The following is an 18,707-nucleotide window of genomic DNA, read 5'->3' as shown; positions in this document are numbered from 1 at the left end:
GCTCTGCATCTTACCGATGCTCGTCTTGCAGAATTAAAGAGAACTTTCTCTGCCTTAATTGTCTGTTCCTGTCCAAATACAGCATGTGCCATTTACCTCACAGCTTCGTTTCTCTGTTGTGGGGGGAAAAAAAACATAACTGGTTTCAAATATTGTATTTCATTGGACCTTCTGAAAATGTTTCTTATGCAAGACTTTCCTTCATGTCTCAGGAGATCTTGCTGTCAAGAGTGAGTGTGGTTAACCCTTTACCAGTGTGCCTGATTAATCAGAGAAGGCCAGTATCTTATAACACAGTTCCTGTTCTAGGTTGTATCTGCAGTTGTATCTCTGAAGCTATCTGGTCGAGTAATTAATTCCTAAATCTTTGTGTTTAGTATCTTAGACTTGCATTTGAATAAGTGCAACTTATTTTTTTGGAGGAAAAGGCTGATGTTCTCAGGGGTTTTGTTTTGCATCAGTCCTCTTAGTTTTATGTATTTTTTGTTTGGGATTGAAGTATGAGCAGCACATTAAAATCTGATAGCTCTGTCCTAGGGGAAAAAAAAAAAGGCATATGCATGGTTGGTTCTTGCCAGCTCTGGTTGAGAGAATTCTATGGTGCTCTTACTACCTGCTCAGAACACTTCTGGCTGTTATTCTGCAGGGTGAACAAGTGCTTGAATCATCGTTATTGGCTTTTGATATTTCTTTAGTATATGCTGCTGTGTATCTACTATGAAACTGTAGGACATCATTCTACGAGAGGGAAGGCAGAACCTGAGAGGAGGTGGATTGACTCTGTTGGCTATTAAGTTCTGTTATTCTGTATTCCTGCTGCCAGGAATAAGGGAATAAGTGAACTAGGGAACAGCGTTTAATGCTTGCAGGGAATTCTTAAGACACAACTAATTAGTGTATTTTAATGAGTAAAAGCCATGATTCTCCTCCTTCTCCTATCATGGCTTGATGTTAAATTTGATTTTATTTCAGACTTTATCTTTCTGATTGTCAGTACTTTTACAAAACTTAAGATAGTGAGCATTTTTGAGGGCTGTGAAGCAGCACTGATACTTTCCAATGTCTCAAAATGCAGCGCAGTGCATCCTGGAATCGTGTTTGCTTTTAGCAGCCTTTGGGATGAGCTCAAACCATTAGTATAGACAAATCCTTTTGCCTATTCTCTTCCAAATCTTGGTACAGAATTCATCTCAAAGTGTTTGGTTGCAAATACAGCAGGAGATGCTTGAAATCTTCTGAGTTATTTAATGCTCTTTTAAGATGAGAAATGTTTTGATTGGAGGGAGTTAGTGACTGAAAAACTTTGACAATTGGAAGTGTGAAGTGTAAGAAATGATGGGAAGAACTTAAGATGAAAGAAAGACAAAGTTATCAGTACAAATGGTAAAGTATGGACATATGCAGTCATAGTACTTAAAAATAAAATAAATGAAAACAATAAATAACCAGTTTCCAATGCTTGCTTTTCAATTTCCATGCAGTATCCCAGAAGGATGCATTACAAAATTTGGAGAAGATAATGGAAAAGGCTTTTTTAAAAAAAAAAAAAAGTTAGGAAAAGAACTAAGATAGAATCACAAACTGGATGAGCGCAAACTTATGTCATGGTTTGTGGCCTTCTGGTTTGTATGGCATTTCTACTTCAAAACACAGGGTTTTGATTCTTCTCGTCACTGCAAGTAGCAGTGAACGTGAAGATATCTCATCATTTTGTTCAAGTAAGCTGTAATACTTCTATGCTAAATTCCATTTTCACTTGTTCTCTCTCATTAAACTTAAGCATAGATTTTTATGAGCAAGATTAATGTTTTGTTCTGGAAGTGAGGTTTTTCTTCTGTTTGTGATGCTGTGCGAAAATGGCCCATAGGCCGAGGCTGACCAGTTGCACGGAGTGATGCTGTTGTTTAAAAAGGGAAACTTGGCAGTTGGATAAAACTACTTACTGTTGTCCCCCAAGGGCAATATCTCTCATCTGTTGCAGTGCAGTACGAATTTCACTATGGTAGATAATATTTCGCTAGTACGTGTTTATGGTTTTAAACGTGGTATCAATTATCATTCTGAGACTTCAAGCTCTCTTGTGAGCTGAGGCGGATGGCTTTGGGCTCAAAGGAAGGGGAAGGCAAGACCAGACCTGCAAGCAGGAGGCATTTCTTGTAGCATCCAGGACCTCTCGCTTTCTCCTGTAGTGATCCTTCCCTTCTGAAAGGCAATTAACCATTAACCACGGGAGGCTTGGGGCAGCACTGCTCACTGTGCCATTAATAGCCGTTGCTTGGAAGCCTGCATCCTCCTCTGGGAAGAACACGAACTGGGGCAGGAGAGCTGTGTCTTCTCTATAGCTTTTATCTTTTGGTCCTGGAAAGCTGTTGGTTATTAATTACTGTTGCAGTTGTAAGTGGGTTTGTGCCTGGTGGGTTCAGGGAACTGTAGTAATGTTGTGAACTTGTGGTTCTGTTGCCTTGGAAGAAAACATTTAACTTGATCAGTGAAGTTTCTAAAGAGCATTGTGTCTTGGGTTAAAAAAAGAATAGTAAAAAGCTTTCAGACGATATAGGATGAACAGACAGTTTTGATGCAAGTGTGGGCATGTATCATGTAACCTACCTAGACAGACCTTTGTGCTTGCTGTGCTGAAAGCACCTACGTACAGATAGATGCACAGAATTTATTTTATTACAATAACTCCATCAAGTAGCCTGGGCCTTGAGTCTGTGACTCATAGTAGTACCCAAAGGAGGACGGTTATTTTGTATCTGGCTGTGAATTCTTCCTGAATACCAGCTCTTCTGACTGCTGGGTAGGAAGGATTACGATGGTGCTCCTGACTTCCAAGAGCCTGCTTTCTAACTTTGCTGCTTCTCTGAAGGAATAAACAGTTCATCAGATGGCAGTGTCTGAATACATGATGAAAGAAAAAGAAGTGATGGAGAATAAACAAATGTAATAAAATTTGGTAATTCTTTTAAGCCTGCATGAATTCTAGTTTATATCATTTACTTCTTGCAATCCTGAAATAGGGTTTTTGCTAGGTCATGTCTTTTGAGAAAGCCTCCAAGCAGGAATTAATTCAGGAAGATCCTTGGCCTTTGTTAGACAAATTTCCCATGGTAGGCAGTACTTAAATATTTTTAAGTACAGCTTATGTAGGCTTGCTTGTATTGGTGGAATTCAGCTTAGATTGTCTACAGATTTGGGCATCACTTCAAGTAGGATCTGGACACTTGATTCTACAATGCAGCTGTGTATTTAGTTTGTATGTTTGTTTGTTTTTTTCCTTAGGACAGTATTTGATAGTGATTAGTTATCACATCAGACTTAAGAAAAAGAGGCTATTGCTGTGCTTGACATGAGAATGAATAACAGCCATCTATAAGTTTCAGAGAGTTAATAGTTCAAGTCTGCATCACTGAGATTAGTTTCCAAGGAATACATTTCTCCTTGCTTAATAAATGAAAGCAAATGTAAAACTTCAGTATCTAAATTTCTAGCTTAGAAGTTAAATGATTGCTGGTCGTGGTATTATGCAAGTCTGATCTATATCCAAGTACCTTTAAAATTCTATATGAAAGCTTCTTATTCTTGTAGATATCATAGCTTTTTTTCTATATGCTAACATTTTCCTATTATTGGCACTATAACTCATGAGCTTCCTAACAAGTGCTAATTTCCTGAAGGATGTAATTCAGATTGATTCAGTTAAAAGAGAAATTGAGAGTGCAGGAGGAAGAACTCTAAAATATGGACATGGCTCCTTTAAAGCTCTGTACAAGATAGGGATATCAGCATTCCTGTGAAAGTACAGCTTCAAAGTTGCCTGTTGTAGATACTGTTTGAGAGGGGGAGGGAAAAAGGAAACCACCAAAACCTTTCCTAGAACACTTCCAGTATTCTTGCAGTGTAGCTCATGCCATTTAAGATGGCTGTTTCTGAGCATATTGTTTTGTCAAGGTTTGATGGATTTGTGGTTGGTGAGTTTAAGAGGTTGCTGAGAGTTCAGTCTGTTCTGATTACTGTGTTTAGAAATGTTATATCTTGACTCTGAAGACCTGAAGGAAAAAAATGCATCTGGTTAATAAACAATTCTGTGTACGTTCACAGGAAGTGTTTTTCAGGGGACCTGCATTCTTAAAGGACTTGAAGTTGCAAGGTTGTTTTAAAACTATTCTGCTTTGTTCAATGCTGTATTTCCTTCCTGCTATATTTCTGAGCTTGTTTTTCTTGTCTATCTCTATGTCATCTTAAAAGCAAAAACAAAACTTTAATTATGTGTATTTTTTACAGTGACTTTTTTAACCTATGTGTTTGATCTGTTTTCTAGCAGTGCATGGCTAGCAGTTTTCCAAGCAATGGAAAAACAAATGTCTTTAACGTTCCCAAATAATGAATCTTTATGCTGTATGTTGAACAGTGTGGCTGTGTACAGTTTGACTTCCACCTCCCCTCCAGCCCAATCTGGCTGGGTAACTAAGGGCTGAGTTTTCACAGGAGTATGGGGGGCTCATCGTTTTGGTTTTGGGTAGCCCTGCAAGGCAAACTCCAACGTCTGCATTAACTTTTCTGCTAAACCAGAGGGTGTTGGTCTCTCCAAACAAATCCAGTGTATGCCTAGTAATTCAATTTTTTTCTTTAATATTTTCTCTCTGTAGGCTGAACCTCTGCAGTGATAAATGCTTCAATTGGAAAAAGTATTTCCTTTGTAATTATTTCAGCTTGTTGAAAAAATCTCTTAAATTTTTTCACCTAATGTTGAACATCCTAAGGATTCACTATTGGAAAAGAAGCACAAATTGCATCTGGCATCTTGGGGGTGGGAGAAGGATGCCACTTTGCAGGCGTTTTCAGTCATTCATGTTTCATGATCTACATGCAAGGTAGATCAAGTTTTCTTCCTAAATCTGCCTCAGTTTGTCAGCTTGTTTGACCTCTTTTATCATTGACACAAGTTTATTTTAGGTATATTCTTTACAGAGCCACGGAGTTAGTAATAGGACTTGTCAAAGGGAAGCCTTCAAAGAACCTGTCTTGCAAGTTAGTCCAATTCTGTAATTTTAATGGCTAGATGAAGCACTGCAGGGCCAGCTGATGTTACTGCATCAGCTGAACAAAAATTGCAATAGAAATGTCACAAGACTGAAGTCTTGCAGAGTTGATAGCGTGTGAATAATGTGCATTTCTGAAGAAATTATAAGCAAAAAAACCTATCATATTGGCTAAAAAGTTTACCTGGGATCACACAAACTGTTTTGGTGGGAGCATAATTTAAACTCGATAAAAGTCACTTTGCTTATAGATATTTGTAATGGAGGTACTTGGGTAGTGAATACCTGATTTTGGGTTAATGTGTGATTATGTGTTGTCAGGTATACTTCAGACATTTAATAGATTGCTTTAATATCTTTTTCCTAACATGCTGAAATGATACCGTGCTTTACCTTTCGAGAGTGAAATGAGTGACCTACTTGGCAACAGCCTTGTTAGCTTCTGGAACTGAGTGTTTGGTTTTGTAATTGAGAGCAGTACTTGAGCTATCTGCTCAGCGTTTTTCTGTCTTCTGCTTGTCTTTACAGACAAAACAAGTGCAAATTCTCTCAAGTTAAATGAATCATCTCTTTGTGATGCCGACATTGTCTCTCTTCCTCCTTTCCCATTGCAGCTGATTTCCCGTGCTTAGTGCTTGGGTACATAATTGCCAGTGGCTAAGCAGGATGCAGGGATCGTACTGCAGCTGGCTTGTGTGCTTTGCAGTCACAAGATGTCCAGCCTGCTGCAGCCACCTGTCTGTTCACAGCGTCTTAAATCACCATTAGTGCCATACTGCTGGTTGTCATGGCTGGATGATGCATCTTGCAGCTAATGTGCTGTTCTGCCACAAACCTCGTTTTGATTCCTCTTGTTTCCCAAGTGTCCTCTCTGACCTCGAGGGGTCCGTGCAGTTCTCTTGTGCTTCTCCTTGGCTGCCAAGTGGAGATTTGGCGATTTGTACTTGAGATCATTGTGGTGAGATGAAATGTTTGAGCTCTCTGACACACTATGATATGAATGATTTCTGTTAAGTACTATAGCTGTTAAATGTAGATGTGCTGTATGTTGGGCTCTAGCATAGGTATGGATTAACTGGACACATTAGCTGTATTGATGTGGAGAGCTTTCTGCCATCTGGAACCGGTGCCAGATTTCTCACTAATGCACTTGGCAGCTGTTCAACTTCTGGCAATTTCTGTTTCTCCCACTGCTTAATTATTTCAGAGCTAAGAGGTAGTTTATCTATATTTGAGAATAACATTGAGATTCGGTGTTTCAGATTTTGGGGTATAACGAGAGTCTCCAAAGCCTTATAACTTTCCTTGGAATGCTTACTTCTCCACAGGCTTCATTAATTGAGGTGGATTCACTGTAAAATTGCAAGTAGTCTGGTAGCTGTTGAAGGAATGTGAAGGGGCTGATGTGTCTCACTGACTGATTTATGGTTACTTTTTTCTTAATTGGAAAGTTTTTCAATCTCAACAGTTTGGACTGTGCTAAAATAAAGCTCGGAAAGGATCACATAGGATGCTGTGAGTTTGTGCTCTAAATACCATTCTTGGTAAAATGGATTAGTGATCTGCACAATTAATCAGTTGGCTGAGTTGATATAGATACTTGAATTTTGATTCTCACCACTTTATCTGTGCTTTCTCTGGTTTCTATTTGTAACTCTGAAATCCTTTGTAGGAACAAAGATAATCTTTTGTGGAAAACCTTCCCAGCATTACTTCTTGGTGCCTTTCAGCTGGTGACTCCTACAGCTCCTCAGAAATCACTTCCTCTACCCCCTGCAATGCTGAGGCTCTCTGGCAAGCCAGTGAGTGTGAACAAGCGTCACTAAAATGTGTAATTATCACATTCACATCAGGTGTTATAGTATCAGTTTCCAAAGCAAAACACTGTTACTTCTAAATCAGTGTTGGATACTGTGATATTTTGTTTTTATCCCTATAATGACCAAAACTCTTTGCAGGTGCTTATTTGTGTACAATTTGCCCCCCTAAAAATGAAGCTCAGGACAGTTTCACTGCTGTGTCATGTTAAATCATGGTTATGATTTATGATATAAATCATTATAATCCTTATGATTCTTGTAGGAAGGAACCTGCAAGCTCTTCACTGTTGCCGGTCACACATTTATACCAATTTGCAAGCTATTCCTTTAAAAGCTCTTAGGAATTAAATCCAAAAGGTTTTCTTTTTGTCTAAAACAAAAATAATTAACTCTGATAGCAATGCTCATGAAACTCAGGAAGCTGTGCTAATAAACCTCAAAGTGTGTTATGCATTGCTGATTACTCTCCTGCTTGTTAATTTCGCATTCACCATGCTCTTGTGCTAGGAAGAATATTTAATCCTCTTTAAATATTATTTTGGTATGGTTTCTTAAAAGGGCTTGACCTCTCACTGCAAAATCTCTAGTTATTTAACAAAGGAAAGCAAAATGAAGAGAAAGAAGTGTAGATATCTACTTTCTGTTACAAAAACTTTGCAGTCAAGAGCTTCTTCAGGATGGGATTTCCATGACTGTGGACAGGGAGTGGTGGTCACCTCAGGGAGGTGTATTGATGGTTTACTCTGTGTGTGTGTGTGTGTGTGTGTGTGTATTTTTTTCTTTAACAAAATTGAAGATATAGTGCAATATTGGTTAGCTGCAGAGGCTATAGTCACCACTGAGAACACTAAGGAGTAATGTTTGAAATGGATTGCTAAACAAAATTTGCAAACCTTGTTGTGCCAGAGGTCTGCCCAGCACGCTGTCCTGTCTGACAGTGCTTGGTACTGCAGGAATGGAGAGAGGAATGGCAGTGTGTGCATAGAATAGCTCTATTCACCTTCTGTGCTCTGTCCAGAGATATCATGCATCACGTTTGATTTAATCTCACGTTGAACCTATATCTCGTGCACTTTTAACAATCATTCTTTGAGGTTATCTGTGCACTGGGCTTCCATGATGCCCTGTCCTTTTATCAATTGTGAGCACGGGGCAAAGATCTGATTTCAGAAAGTGAAAGTTTAGGATATCTTCTTATCTGTCGAACGCTAGGCACAAAGATAACTTTCTGCATATCCAAAAATCACTTAGGATTTTGTCAGCTCCATTCATCTGCCAGCATTAGCTCAGTGACAGATTGAGCTGTGGCTTGAAGAGGAGGGGAACAGCTCAGCCTGGGTCTGGACAGCACCCAAGGCAGAGCTCTACTGGGCTGCACAAGGGAGGTGTGCACCCAGGGGGCACCAAGGCTGCCGTCTGCAGAATGTCTGCTGGGGGTGGGCAGCGCTGCTATGGGGAGCTGCAGTGCTGGGATGGGTGCTCCCCGGAGAGCTTGGGTGCAGAGCAGCTATGGGAAATGTTTTTGGTACAAGTGCAGGCAGGAAAGCAAGTAAAATGAATTTGATACTCTGATGGCTTTCTGGAGGCTTTTCTGGGAAGTGGAAGGGTGGTCAGGGATAAGAGCAGTGTGTTTCTTTGGTGTTGCTGTGACACTTATAGAAAGCAGAGGTTCAGGTGTTTCAACAAATGCAGTTGTTCAGCTCCCTATAAAAATGCAGGAATACACTGAAGTGGTACAGGGTACCTTTGTTACATTAGGGCATGTAGAATGAAATGTAAACTTAATCTGTGCTCAGTGACATTGCTGTCTCCAGTTTGTGTCATTCCTAATGCACTTGACAAAGTCGATGCTGTGTTTCCTATCTTTTTTCTGTAGGAGAAATTTGATTAAGTGCTGCATTTGGGACAGACTGCCCAGACATGTGATGGAGTCACTGTCCCTGGAGGTGTTCAAGAAACCTACAGATGTGCACTGAGGGATGTGGTTTAGTGGATGTGGTGATGGATTGATGTTTGGGATAGATGATTCTATTGATCTTTCCCAACCTTAAGGTTATGTGTTACTGGGTTTTTTTTGTTTGTTTGTTTGTTTTTGTTTTTTTTCAGCATCACATTGCTGTTGAATTGCTGAGGGCTCATTGCTGATGAGTTGAATTTAATTTATTATTTCCTCTGCTTTTCTTCTTTTCCTGAGTTTTCATGCGACTTTGCATCTTCTTTTCATGGAGTGTGACATAACCAGGCTTCCACTCCAGGAAAGCCTGGGGTGTGTTTTGAGTGCAGTAATTCACCCCTCAGCTCTGGCTTTGATTGCGACACACTGTTACAGCAGATAATGACTTTGTTTGAGTGTGTGCACTCTAATTGCTCAACCGGTTTGTCAGGGTCACTCAGGTGAGCTTGGAGTGTTGGTCATGACTGGGATTCTCACTTTCTTTGTACTTATCCTGTGCCAAACAGTCTGCCTATTTTCCAGAAAATTCAGGTTTTAAAGGGGTGACTTATAGTGGCAGCAGCTTCCAAGAAAGAGTTTGTTTCCCACTGTAAATAACAATCTATAGAAAGGACAGAAAGATATTTTTTTTTTTTTCAGTTAATGTACAGTGAAGGGTAGATGTGCACAGTTGCAGTTTTCCTGATCCATGTCAGATTTCTTTCTAGCGTTTACTTGCACAAAATAGTTTTTTGAAACAAGTAGTTTTACAACAACTAAAAATGGATATCCAGGTCTGACCTAAAAATATACATGTATGCACACACATACATATGTATCTTTTTTTTTTAAAGGAGCCTTTGGTTGTCCAGATATGACAACTGTCTAGTTTGTCTCTTACTTAAAATTTGTGCACACTGAATTGTATCTGTCAGCATATGGCCCAGTAACTAGGTCTTGTAAGGTCCTTCTGCCATCCTGCAGTGTCTTGAGTAGTGTGAAGAATTTGATGGTATTGGTTAACTTGGTCAAATAGGGACATTCTTGCTACAGGCTTAGGACACGGGAAGTTTCCATGCTTCACTTTGGGAACTTAATAAATATTTTAAAAAATGTATGTCCGTTGCTCCTTTGGTCGTGGTGAAATAGGAAATACGTGTTTTCATATTGTGGTTGTTACTGCAACTGCTAGATCATTAGGCTTCTCTAGGACTCTTGGTTGAATATCATCTGCTTTTGATGGCTAGTTCTTGTATTGCCCCCGCTCCTCTGAGCTGTGTCTTGCATGGAAGCAGGTTGTCCAGTGCATTCTTCATCAAGACTTTCCCTGGGAGAATATCGTTCAGCTCCTCCATAGCAAACATGAAGACCACGCTCAGTGTTTCTGCCAAGACTTAAGCTTGATTTAGCATTACCTTATGTATCTGTTGTTTGTTTACTTGAACCTTACAGGTCCTACCAGCCTGCCTACTCCCCATTATTACTCATGTGTCTTAAAAAAGATGATGGTTGTAGTTCTCACGCTTTTTTCCTCATTTCTTTAACTCTGGGTATGTCACTGCATTTTTATTTTTTTTCCCTATCTGTTTTAAGCTTGCTATTGTTTCAGCCCCATTTGGACTACTTCTACAAGATTCTTCTAATATTTCTTCTAATATGCTATTCAGCCGCCTCCTTCTCCTCCCTATCATGTTATTGTTCCCTTCCTCCCCATTCCTAAGTCTTTGCTGTATTTTTTTTGTATTTTGTCTGTTTCACATAATGTTGTGAATCTTCTCATTGCTTACAGACATTTTACTCTTGATGATTCCCTCTGTTTGTTTTATCTTGTGTGGTAAAAAAACAAACAAACAAACAAAAACCCACAAGCTTCTTACTTTAAATTCCTTCGTGTTTGTTCCTCTTCCAGATATTAAAATCATTACTAAATTTGGGGAGTTTCATACTAATATTTTGAATCAAATAATGCACAGTGCCTAAGATCAAGAGACACAATATTGTTAATAAAAGAAAAGGCACTCCTGACATCCAATATTGTCTTGCCATTTACTGGATATTGGAAACATCCCAAAATTTTTCTCTTGTCTTCTTGTAACGTTTCTGGGTGCTCTTATGGTCACTGAGCACCAACATGTTTAAATACTACGGCTGATGTTTTTTGTGTGATTGCAGTCTTGAGTGTAGAGAATGTAAGTGTATTTTCTTAATGACAAAGTGGGGATGTGGGACAAAGTTGTCCACTAGGACTTTCTCAGAAAAATATTTTTGGAGCTTAATTCTAAATTTTAAGCTGGTTTCTGTGTTTCTAAAGGCACGTATAACCCGCTGACCAGTCAGCCTACTGGACTTGGAAGTTTTCTTTCCTTGAAGAAACATTTCTTTATTTGAAAGACTTTCTTTTTTTCTACTTTCCAAAAAGTGAATTAACAAGTTCACCTTGTTGTTGTTGTTATTATTATTATTTACATTGTTTGTTACTGTCATTCCAGACCTGAGCTGCTTCAGTTGAGTGTGATGGAGGTGTTTCTTAATACTCACTCTTCAAAGTTTGCATATAATACATTAGTTGTGTTGTTTCCTATTTGTATATTTTCTAGTAATTATTTGAAGATTGTGTTTTATCTTCTACTTTGCTTTTCAAAAGCCTGGCTGAAGGTGGTGACTTTCCAGAAATCTAACTGCTTATGAAGCAACTGGTCACTGATCCTGTGGATGAGTGACACTGAAGGATGCTACTTTGTGTTGTGGGAGGCTTCATTTTAAGTTCTGGGTTTGTTAGCAGGGTTACAGTATTGTCTGATGTGTCCATCTGTTACAAAACATGTGGAGGTTCCCAAGTTAAACAGGGGAGTTGCTGTAGCTGTCTTGGAAGGAGTCTTAAAAGTAACATCAGACAGTCGTAGGTAGAAGGGAGAGCAAAAGAGGTTACCAAAGGAGAGGTGGAATGGAAGCATGAGTTAAAGTGTGTCGGAAATTTGAGTGATGAACAAGTGCTTACCAAAAGGGATGGTGGGAGAGGAGGTGGGGGGGAAGAAAATCGACTTCCTGTCAATTTGGGCTCCATCAAAAGAGGGGTGGCCAGCAGGGACAGGGAGGTGATTGTCCCCCTCTACTGTGAGGCCCCATCTGGAATGCTGCGTCCAAGTGTGGAGCCCTAGTACAAAAAAGACAGGGAGCTGTTGGAGAGGGAACAAAGGAGAGCCACAAAGATGATCAGGGGACTGGAGCACCTCCCCTGTGAAGACAGGCTGAGGAAGCTGGGCTTGTTCAGCCTGGAGAAAAGAAGGCTGCGGGGTGACCTCATTGCAGCCTTTCAGTACCTACAGGGAGCCTACAAACAGGAGGGGAATCAACTCTTTGAAAGGCTTGATAACTGCAGGACGAGGGGAAATGGTTTTAAGTTGAGGGAGGGGAGATTTAGGTTGGATGTCAGGGGGAAATTTTTTACAGAGAGAGTGGTGAGGTGCTGGAACAGGCTGCCCAGAGAGGTTGTGGATGCCCTGTCCCTGGAGGTGTTCAAGGCCAGATTGGATGGGGCCCTGGGCAGCCTGGTCTGGTATTAAATGTGGAGGTTGGTGGCCCTGCATGTGGCAGAGGGGTTGGAGATTCATGATCCTTGAGGTCCCTTCCAACCCTGGCCATTCTGTGATTCTGTCCCCCTCCCTCCCTTTTTTTTCAATCAGATGCCTTTACATTTCTCTTCACATCAGTGTGGTCTAGGGCTCTTTGCCATCATCAACTTCGGTTTGTATGCTGTCTTAACTTTGCTCTTGTTCTAGTGTCTTCAGATAATACTCTATGAAAACACTCGTGGCTTTTGAAAAGCACTTCATCTCTATCTGGTGTAGTTTCTGTAACACTCAGTGCAGAAGAGATCTGAGAGATTTCTGTATGAATTATAACTGGCGTAGGAGGAAAGCTTCTGCATTGCAAAAGCTGGATGCAATTCTGCGGCTTCCTATGGAAGTCTTCCTTGTTAACATCAAGTGTGTTTCTAAGCTGTATTGTATTCAGCTTTCTAAAGGAGGGAATCTTTGGTAATTGTCTCAATTCACAATAGAAGCTTAAAGGCAGAAAGCAAACAACCAAATACAGAGGGGAACGAAGTTGTTTTGCTTGTGTCTTAGTTTTTCCTAACTATCAGCTCTTTCTGATCAGAGTTACACTGCTAATAAAACAGTTGTAGTGCAAAAGCTTGAAATACATAACTTGTTAACTTTTGCACCTGTAGAAATTTATTACTAAAAGTGAGTTATTCATGTCTGCAGTCAGTCATTGAAATTTCAGAAGCTGTTTTATCAGCCCTCAGATTTGGGGTATGATTATTTTTTAATTTTTTTTTAATTTTAATGCTGTTTTTAGCATAAAAGTTGATTATTGTAACCATTTTGCTACTAATTTTTTTTCCAGGTTTCGCTAAATGGTACACAGTTTACAGACAGTTCTGTTGGATCAGAGTTCACAAGTGTTTCTCAGGTAAGTACAGCCAGATTTTGTGGGTGTGGATAGCAGAATGATGTTAATGGGAGAGAGAATTACAGTGACATAAAGAGGAAAAATCTTGGAAATGATCTGCAGTTCTGTTTGCATTAAGGATTTTGCTAACTGAAGTCAGTTTCTGATCACTTCTCAGTTCAAGCTTTAAAAAGCAGTGAAAGCAAAGTTTTATTGTTATAATAAGCTTGAAATTGGACATGGGTGTGAAAAAAGCTATGCAGTTTTATGGTAATAAAGCTATTCTTGGAAAAAAATCTAAATACATAGCAGAGGCAGTTATTTCTGTTCCAGCTTGTCCTACTTCCAACCTTCCTTTATGAATGTTACATCTGAACATGTTTCAGAGAGAGAAAGTGAGACTGGATGTTTTCTTGCAGAGATCCATCTCTTTTTAAGCTTGACTGGTTGAAAAAGTCTCTTGCTTTGTTTAAAATGTACCCTTATCTCTGATGATGCTAAGGAAAAATACAAAATGTATGCATGACCGAAATCCATGCTAATGAAAAAGTTGATTACTGCTGTTGAAACGTTCACGATTGTTCACTGCATTCGTAATCTATTAAATACAAAAGAGCAATTTGTAGCTTGCTTTTAGCATGACAAAGCTATTACAGAACCTGGTCATCTAAATGATTTTTATCATGGTGTCATTTCCAGGGAGGTGGTTGAGTCACCATCCCTGAATGTGTTTAATAACTGTTTGGATGCGGTGCTCAGGGACGTGATTTAGCAGAGAGGGTTGTTAGAGTTAGGGTAGCATGGTTAGGTTGTGGTTGGACTTGATCTTTAAGGTCTTTTCCAACCTGAGCAATTCTATGATTCTACGGTTCTAGCTATCGATTTTATTAGGATTAAACTACTTAGTGAGAGCACTTGGACATGTGACCATCCCAAGTTCATTCTTAGCAGTTGACTACATCTTGCTTTAGGAACCAGCTCTCTGTTTGGAACTTAGAATCTTTCTTTGAAGTTCTTTGTTGTGAATATCAGCCCAGTTGGGAGACTCTATTAAGATTTTACTTAGTGAGTTAATAGCCATTAAGGTGGTGGTTCCTGCTCTATTTGCCATTGTGTGTTTTTGTTTGCTTAATGGTACTGATAAAACTTGCATAACTGAAGTTGCAGCTTCTAGAAGTCCTTGCAGTGTATCTGGGGTCCGTTTACCTTGAACCTTACCTTACTAAAAGTGTCAGGTTGCCTTCACTTCTGGATATTTACATTGTTGTCTTCTACTTTTCCTCCTTGTTGGAAGATGTTTTGCTGCTGATGTTTGTAAGATTTTGCCTTCAGAAACTGTAAACTGTTTTCCAGTATCTAAAAGGAGCCTACAAGAAAGCTGGAGAGGAGCTCTTTTTATCAGGGAGAACAGCGATAGGACAAGGAGTAACAACTTCAAGAGGATATGTTTATATTAAATATTACGAAGAAATTCTTCAGAATGAGAGTGTTAAGGCACTGGAACGGGCTGCCCAGACAAATTGTGGATGGTGCCGTCCTTGAAGGCGCTCAAGACCAGGTTCTGTGCGGTTTTGAGCAACCTTATCTAGTGGAAAATGTCCCTGCCCATGGAAAGGGGCTGGAACTAGATGGTTTTAAGATCTCTTCTATCTCACGTTTCCATGATTTTGAGGTTTGCATGGAGGGTGTTAGTAATTAAGGCAGAGCTAGTAGCTGTCACATGGGACAAATCTGAGATTGTGCCTCTATAAGATCATAGAATCACCAAGTATGGAAAAGACCTCCAAGATCATTTAGTCCATATTTTGTTCCGTCAGATATAACTTTGAACTCCTGTGAAGTTGTTTGGCTTGCTCTGCCTGACATGTTTTAGAACATCAGTCTTGATGAGTAATCATAATTTCAAGTCTGCACCGCAATTTCATGCACAGTAGAATCTTGGAAGGGAAAGTAAATTTTTGGTTGCCCCTGTCCTCATAGGTTCATTTTATTCAATAGTTGATAGTAGATTTTAAGGCTTCGTTGATTGGTTTTGTTAAAGCGAAGCTAAGCGTTTCTTTAGCAACAAGCTTAGCTAAAAGTGTTTTTGTTTCAACACGTTTCAAAAGGGAGATGACACTGACCTTCAGAGCTGCTTCTTTCCCTTTCAGTTCTGAGAAAGACAACAGTAAAATAAATTATCCTTTTTTTCACTTAAAAGTTGTTTTTGCTCTTAGGCTGAATTATTTTAGAAAGGAAAGCTGTATCAATGGAAGAATTGCTTCTTATATTGAATTTATTCATAATCACAATTGTTTGCCAGACTGATACTAAGACTGCAGTATTTGATCTTAAGACAATCCAAATATTCACCATTGAATGATGACAATCTCAGGATTGTTTTTTTTTTTGAGTATGTGTTCTGTGAATAACCAGTTCTCCCTCCTGCCATTTATTTGTAGACACCATTTACCTTTGGCTTGGGCCAAAGGGCACCATATACAACTGGCGAGCATTGTCTTCTTTGTAGAAGTGAACGAAAAGATAGTTCGCTTTCAGAGAGCGGAATAAAAAATTCTAGCAAAACAGCACTTTCCACATCTCCAAAAGCAAACAATATGCTGCATCTTCCACTGTGGGTGTGTCCAGACTGTAGGCGAACAGTCGAAAAGGAGGAGAGGCATGCTACAATAGAGCAATCTCTTGTGGTAAGTTGAAGTACTTCAATAGAATAGGATGATGTGCTGTGAGATGCTGAGCGCTACTTTGTGCTTTGGAACCACTTCAACTGCAAGTGCAGAGATGACATTTTAGTTGGTCGTGAGTTTTTTCTGTGAGCTAAATGAAACAGGTGAGTTTCACGTGTTTGAAAAATGGGGAGTTTCAAGTCTGAGATTCAGGTATCTCAATAGAGAAGTTTCTCGTGCTGTCGTTAGTTATTGTTTCTTTTTCCTTAAGAAAGGACAACTTTTTATAGTATGCATGTAACAATAATTTGTTTGCAGCACTGCAGACACTGTTTTAATATCCAGTGTAAATATTTCAAGCTGCGTTACTTGTTTAGTGGTTGGTTTTTATTAATTGTTAAAATATGTTCTCAAAGGAGAACTCAACCTCATAAAGAGTTGTCTTTTCGTGACAAAGATACAGAAGTTTGATGTCATGTCCAGTGAATTCCATTTGATTTGAACTGCAGTACTACACCAAAAACCCAAATCTTCACATATGATTTGGGTAGCCTTACATTTCTGTATAATTTTATTCTGATAATAGCCTGTAGGCATATACAGACTTTATTTCAGTAAGCAAATCAGTGTGAAATAAGATTGTTTTTGTATAGCATATGCTGTTAAACTCATATTAACGTATGAATTCCTGTGGATTATAATACAGAAGATTTAAGAGTATCTTACTTGTGCTTACAGTTGAAGATTGCTAATTTTCTTACTGTTAACTGGTTTATGAAAATTAATCCAAAAAGATTATATCAAAAGGGGTTATGTTGGTAGCTGGATGGTAACATTCTAGAGATGCCAAAGAACAGCTGGACTGAAGCACATTATTGTTCAACTGAGTAAAAAGTTCTGGTGCATTTCACTGTAACTGAGCTCACATGGAAAAGAAATCATCCTGCCATGCAAGCAAGGCAGAACTTGCTTTGTAAAAGTCTTGTTCAGTTAAATATACTCTAGATAAGATCGAAGTGGGTGTTATCTGGCACGAGGAATTTTTAAAAGCAAAGTATCCTACAATTCCAGCAACTTTAAAAAGCACCTAACTGGATGAAATGGCTAGTCACATTTGGAAAAAACAGCCGGGGGGAAGGTGGGTGGGAGAAAGCTCTGAAATCTGTTCAGTCACTGCGAGCCAGAGCGTGAGTGGCTTGCTGCAGATGTTCTTGTGCTCAGGCTGCTGTTGCTGTCGTTGCCTTGATGTTCTGATGCTTGATTTTGCCTCAGCACCAGCCAGAGTAGCTGCTCATGCTGTTGGCGGTGGATGTGTACAAGTTTGTTTTAATATCTGTCTTATCCTGGTCCAGGATCTGGGGTGAAGCACAGAAATCCGTTCAGTTCTGCTCCTAATCTGAGAGAGGTTTCTGCCTGGCATCACAGACGGGTGGTGGCAACCTGGGGAGGGTACAAGAGGGGCAGTGTGGCTCAGTGGGTGGAGTGCAGTGGAGGAACAGAAACTGGAGACTGAAATACCAGCAGCCTCTGAAGAGAACTGTGTCATTTGTTAGCAGTGAGCAGCACTGCGCACAGGAGATGGAAAGCTGCTGTTACTGGGAACTGATGCTAACATCCATTATGGTCAAGTAGTATGTCTTGCTGTTATATACAAGGAGATTTTATGCTTTCTGTAGAATGGATTGTTAAACTAAAAGAGTCAAACATACTGTCAAATAAGAGACTGAAGAGATAGTGCTAGTTTATGTGGTTAATTGTGGATGATGCAACCCTTCTTTTAGCTTAGTTCATTGTTTATGCTGGAGTGCATAAAAGTGATAATTATAACCAACGTGCTTCAGTTATTAGAAAGAAACTATTTACATTGCTGGCTTTCTCAGTCCATCTTGTGCATTTATTGGACTTTTCAAAGATAAATCCTTTGAGGCCAGTTGAGTCTTCTCCCCAAAAATATTCAGCACTAAGAAATGCCATGTTATTTGCCTGCATATTAACATTTCACACTTGAATCTTGCAAGCCAAAGTTGCTACCAGTTTTTTTTTTTCTTTCAGAGCCAAGATTTCCTTTTGCACATGCCTCTTGGAAACAGTGGATCACAGCAGGAATCTGTAGGAGGAGGAAGGATAACTGTTGGTGCGCAGACAGTGCCTGCTGCCGATCTTAACAATTCCTCTCCTTCAGACATAGCATGCAACTGTGAGGCCTGTAATGAGCGCAGGTAAGAACTGAATTCAGACTTAGAATAATGCCTGTAGTCTGACTATCAGCAGTCTTGTGGCTTATTTGTCAACATATGTGTAAACTACTTAAATGGGGACAATAGCAGTAACTTAGGGATGGTGGCTTTTATTCAATTTTTGATTTTATTTTCTGCATGTACTCTTTGGGCTGTTTTAGACGTGATTTTCCTGAGAAGAGTCTTCAGAATAGTGGGAATAAATACACCTGTGTGATGTAAAAATTGAGAGGGGTTTTTTTTTTTTTTTGTCATTGTTTGCAGAGAAATTTCAGCAGAGACTGAACGTGAATCTCAGCAGCTCCAAAATTACTGGTCAGAAGTAAGATACATGGTTCGATGTATCTATCGTCAAGCTGGGACCCCTTTGGCAGACGACCAAGACCAATCTTTGGTACCAGATAAAGAAGGAATGAAAGAGCTGGTGGATAGGTATAGCACTTCAAAAAATCTACTTATTAAATACTAGAAGGTGTTTTTTAATGAGTACTAAGTTAGTTAGTGTATTTCTTTTTTACCAGAATTTTATTTACCAGCTCTAAGTCTGATGGCTT

At 39.4% G+C, this 18,707-nt stretch overlaps 1 protein-coding gene across 1 annotated transcript in view; it reads left to right on the top strand.

Moving 5' to 3' along the window:
- Positions 1–13,206: 13,206 nt before the first annotated feature.
- The window catches only part of FAM193A (family with sequence similarity 193 member A), a 42,440-nt gene continuing 36,939 nt past the window's right edge, over positions 13,207–18,707 (top strand). The window contains 4 exon segments of the mRNA XM_010710460.3: positions 13,207–13,271; positions 15,692–15,937; positions 17,969–18,135; positions 18,418–18,585. Of these exon segments, the coding sequence (XP_010708762.2) occupies positions 15,848–15,937; positions 17,969–18,135; positions 18,418–18,585 (425 nt within the window). The 5' untranslated portion in view covers positions 13,207–13,271; positions 15,692–15,847.

The sequence above is a fragment of the Meleagris gallopavo genome, chromosome 4 (assembly GCF_000146605.3).
Source record: "Meleagris gallopavo isolate NT-WF06-2002-E0010 breed Aviagen turkey brand Nicholas breeding stock chromosome 4, Turkey_5.1, whole genome shotgun sequence".
Lineage (NCBI taxonomy): Eukaryota > Metazoa > Chordata > Aves > Galliformes > Phasianidae > Meleagris > Meleagris gallopavo.
Note: the sequence above shows the minus strand (reverse complement) of the source record. Positions and strands in the feature narration are given on the sequence as shown.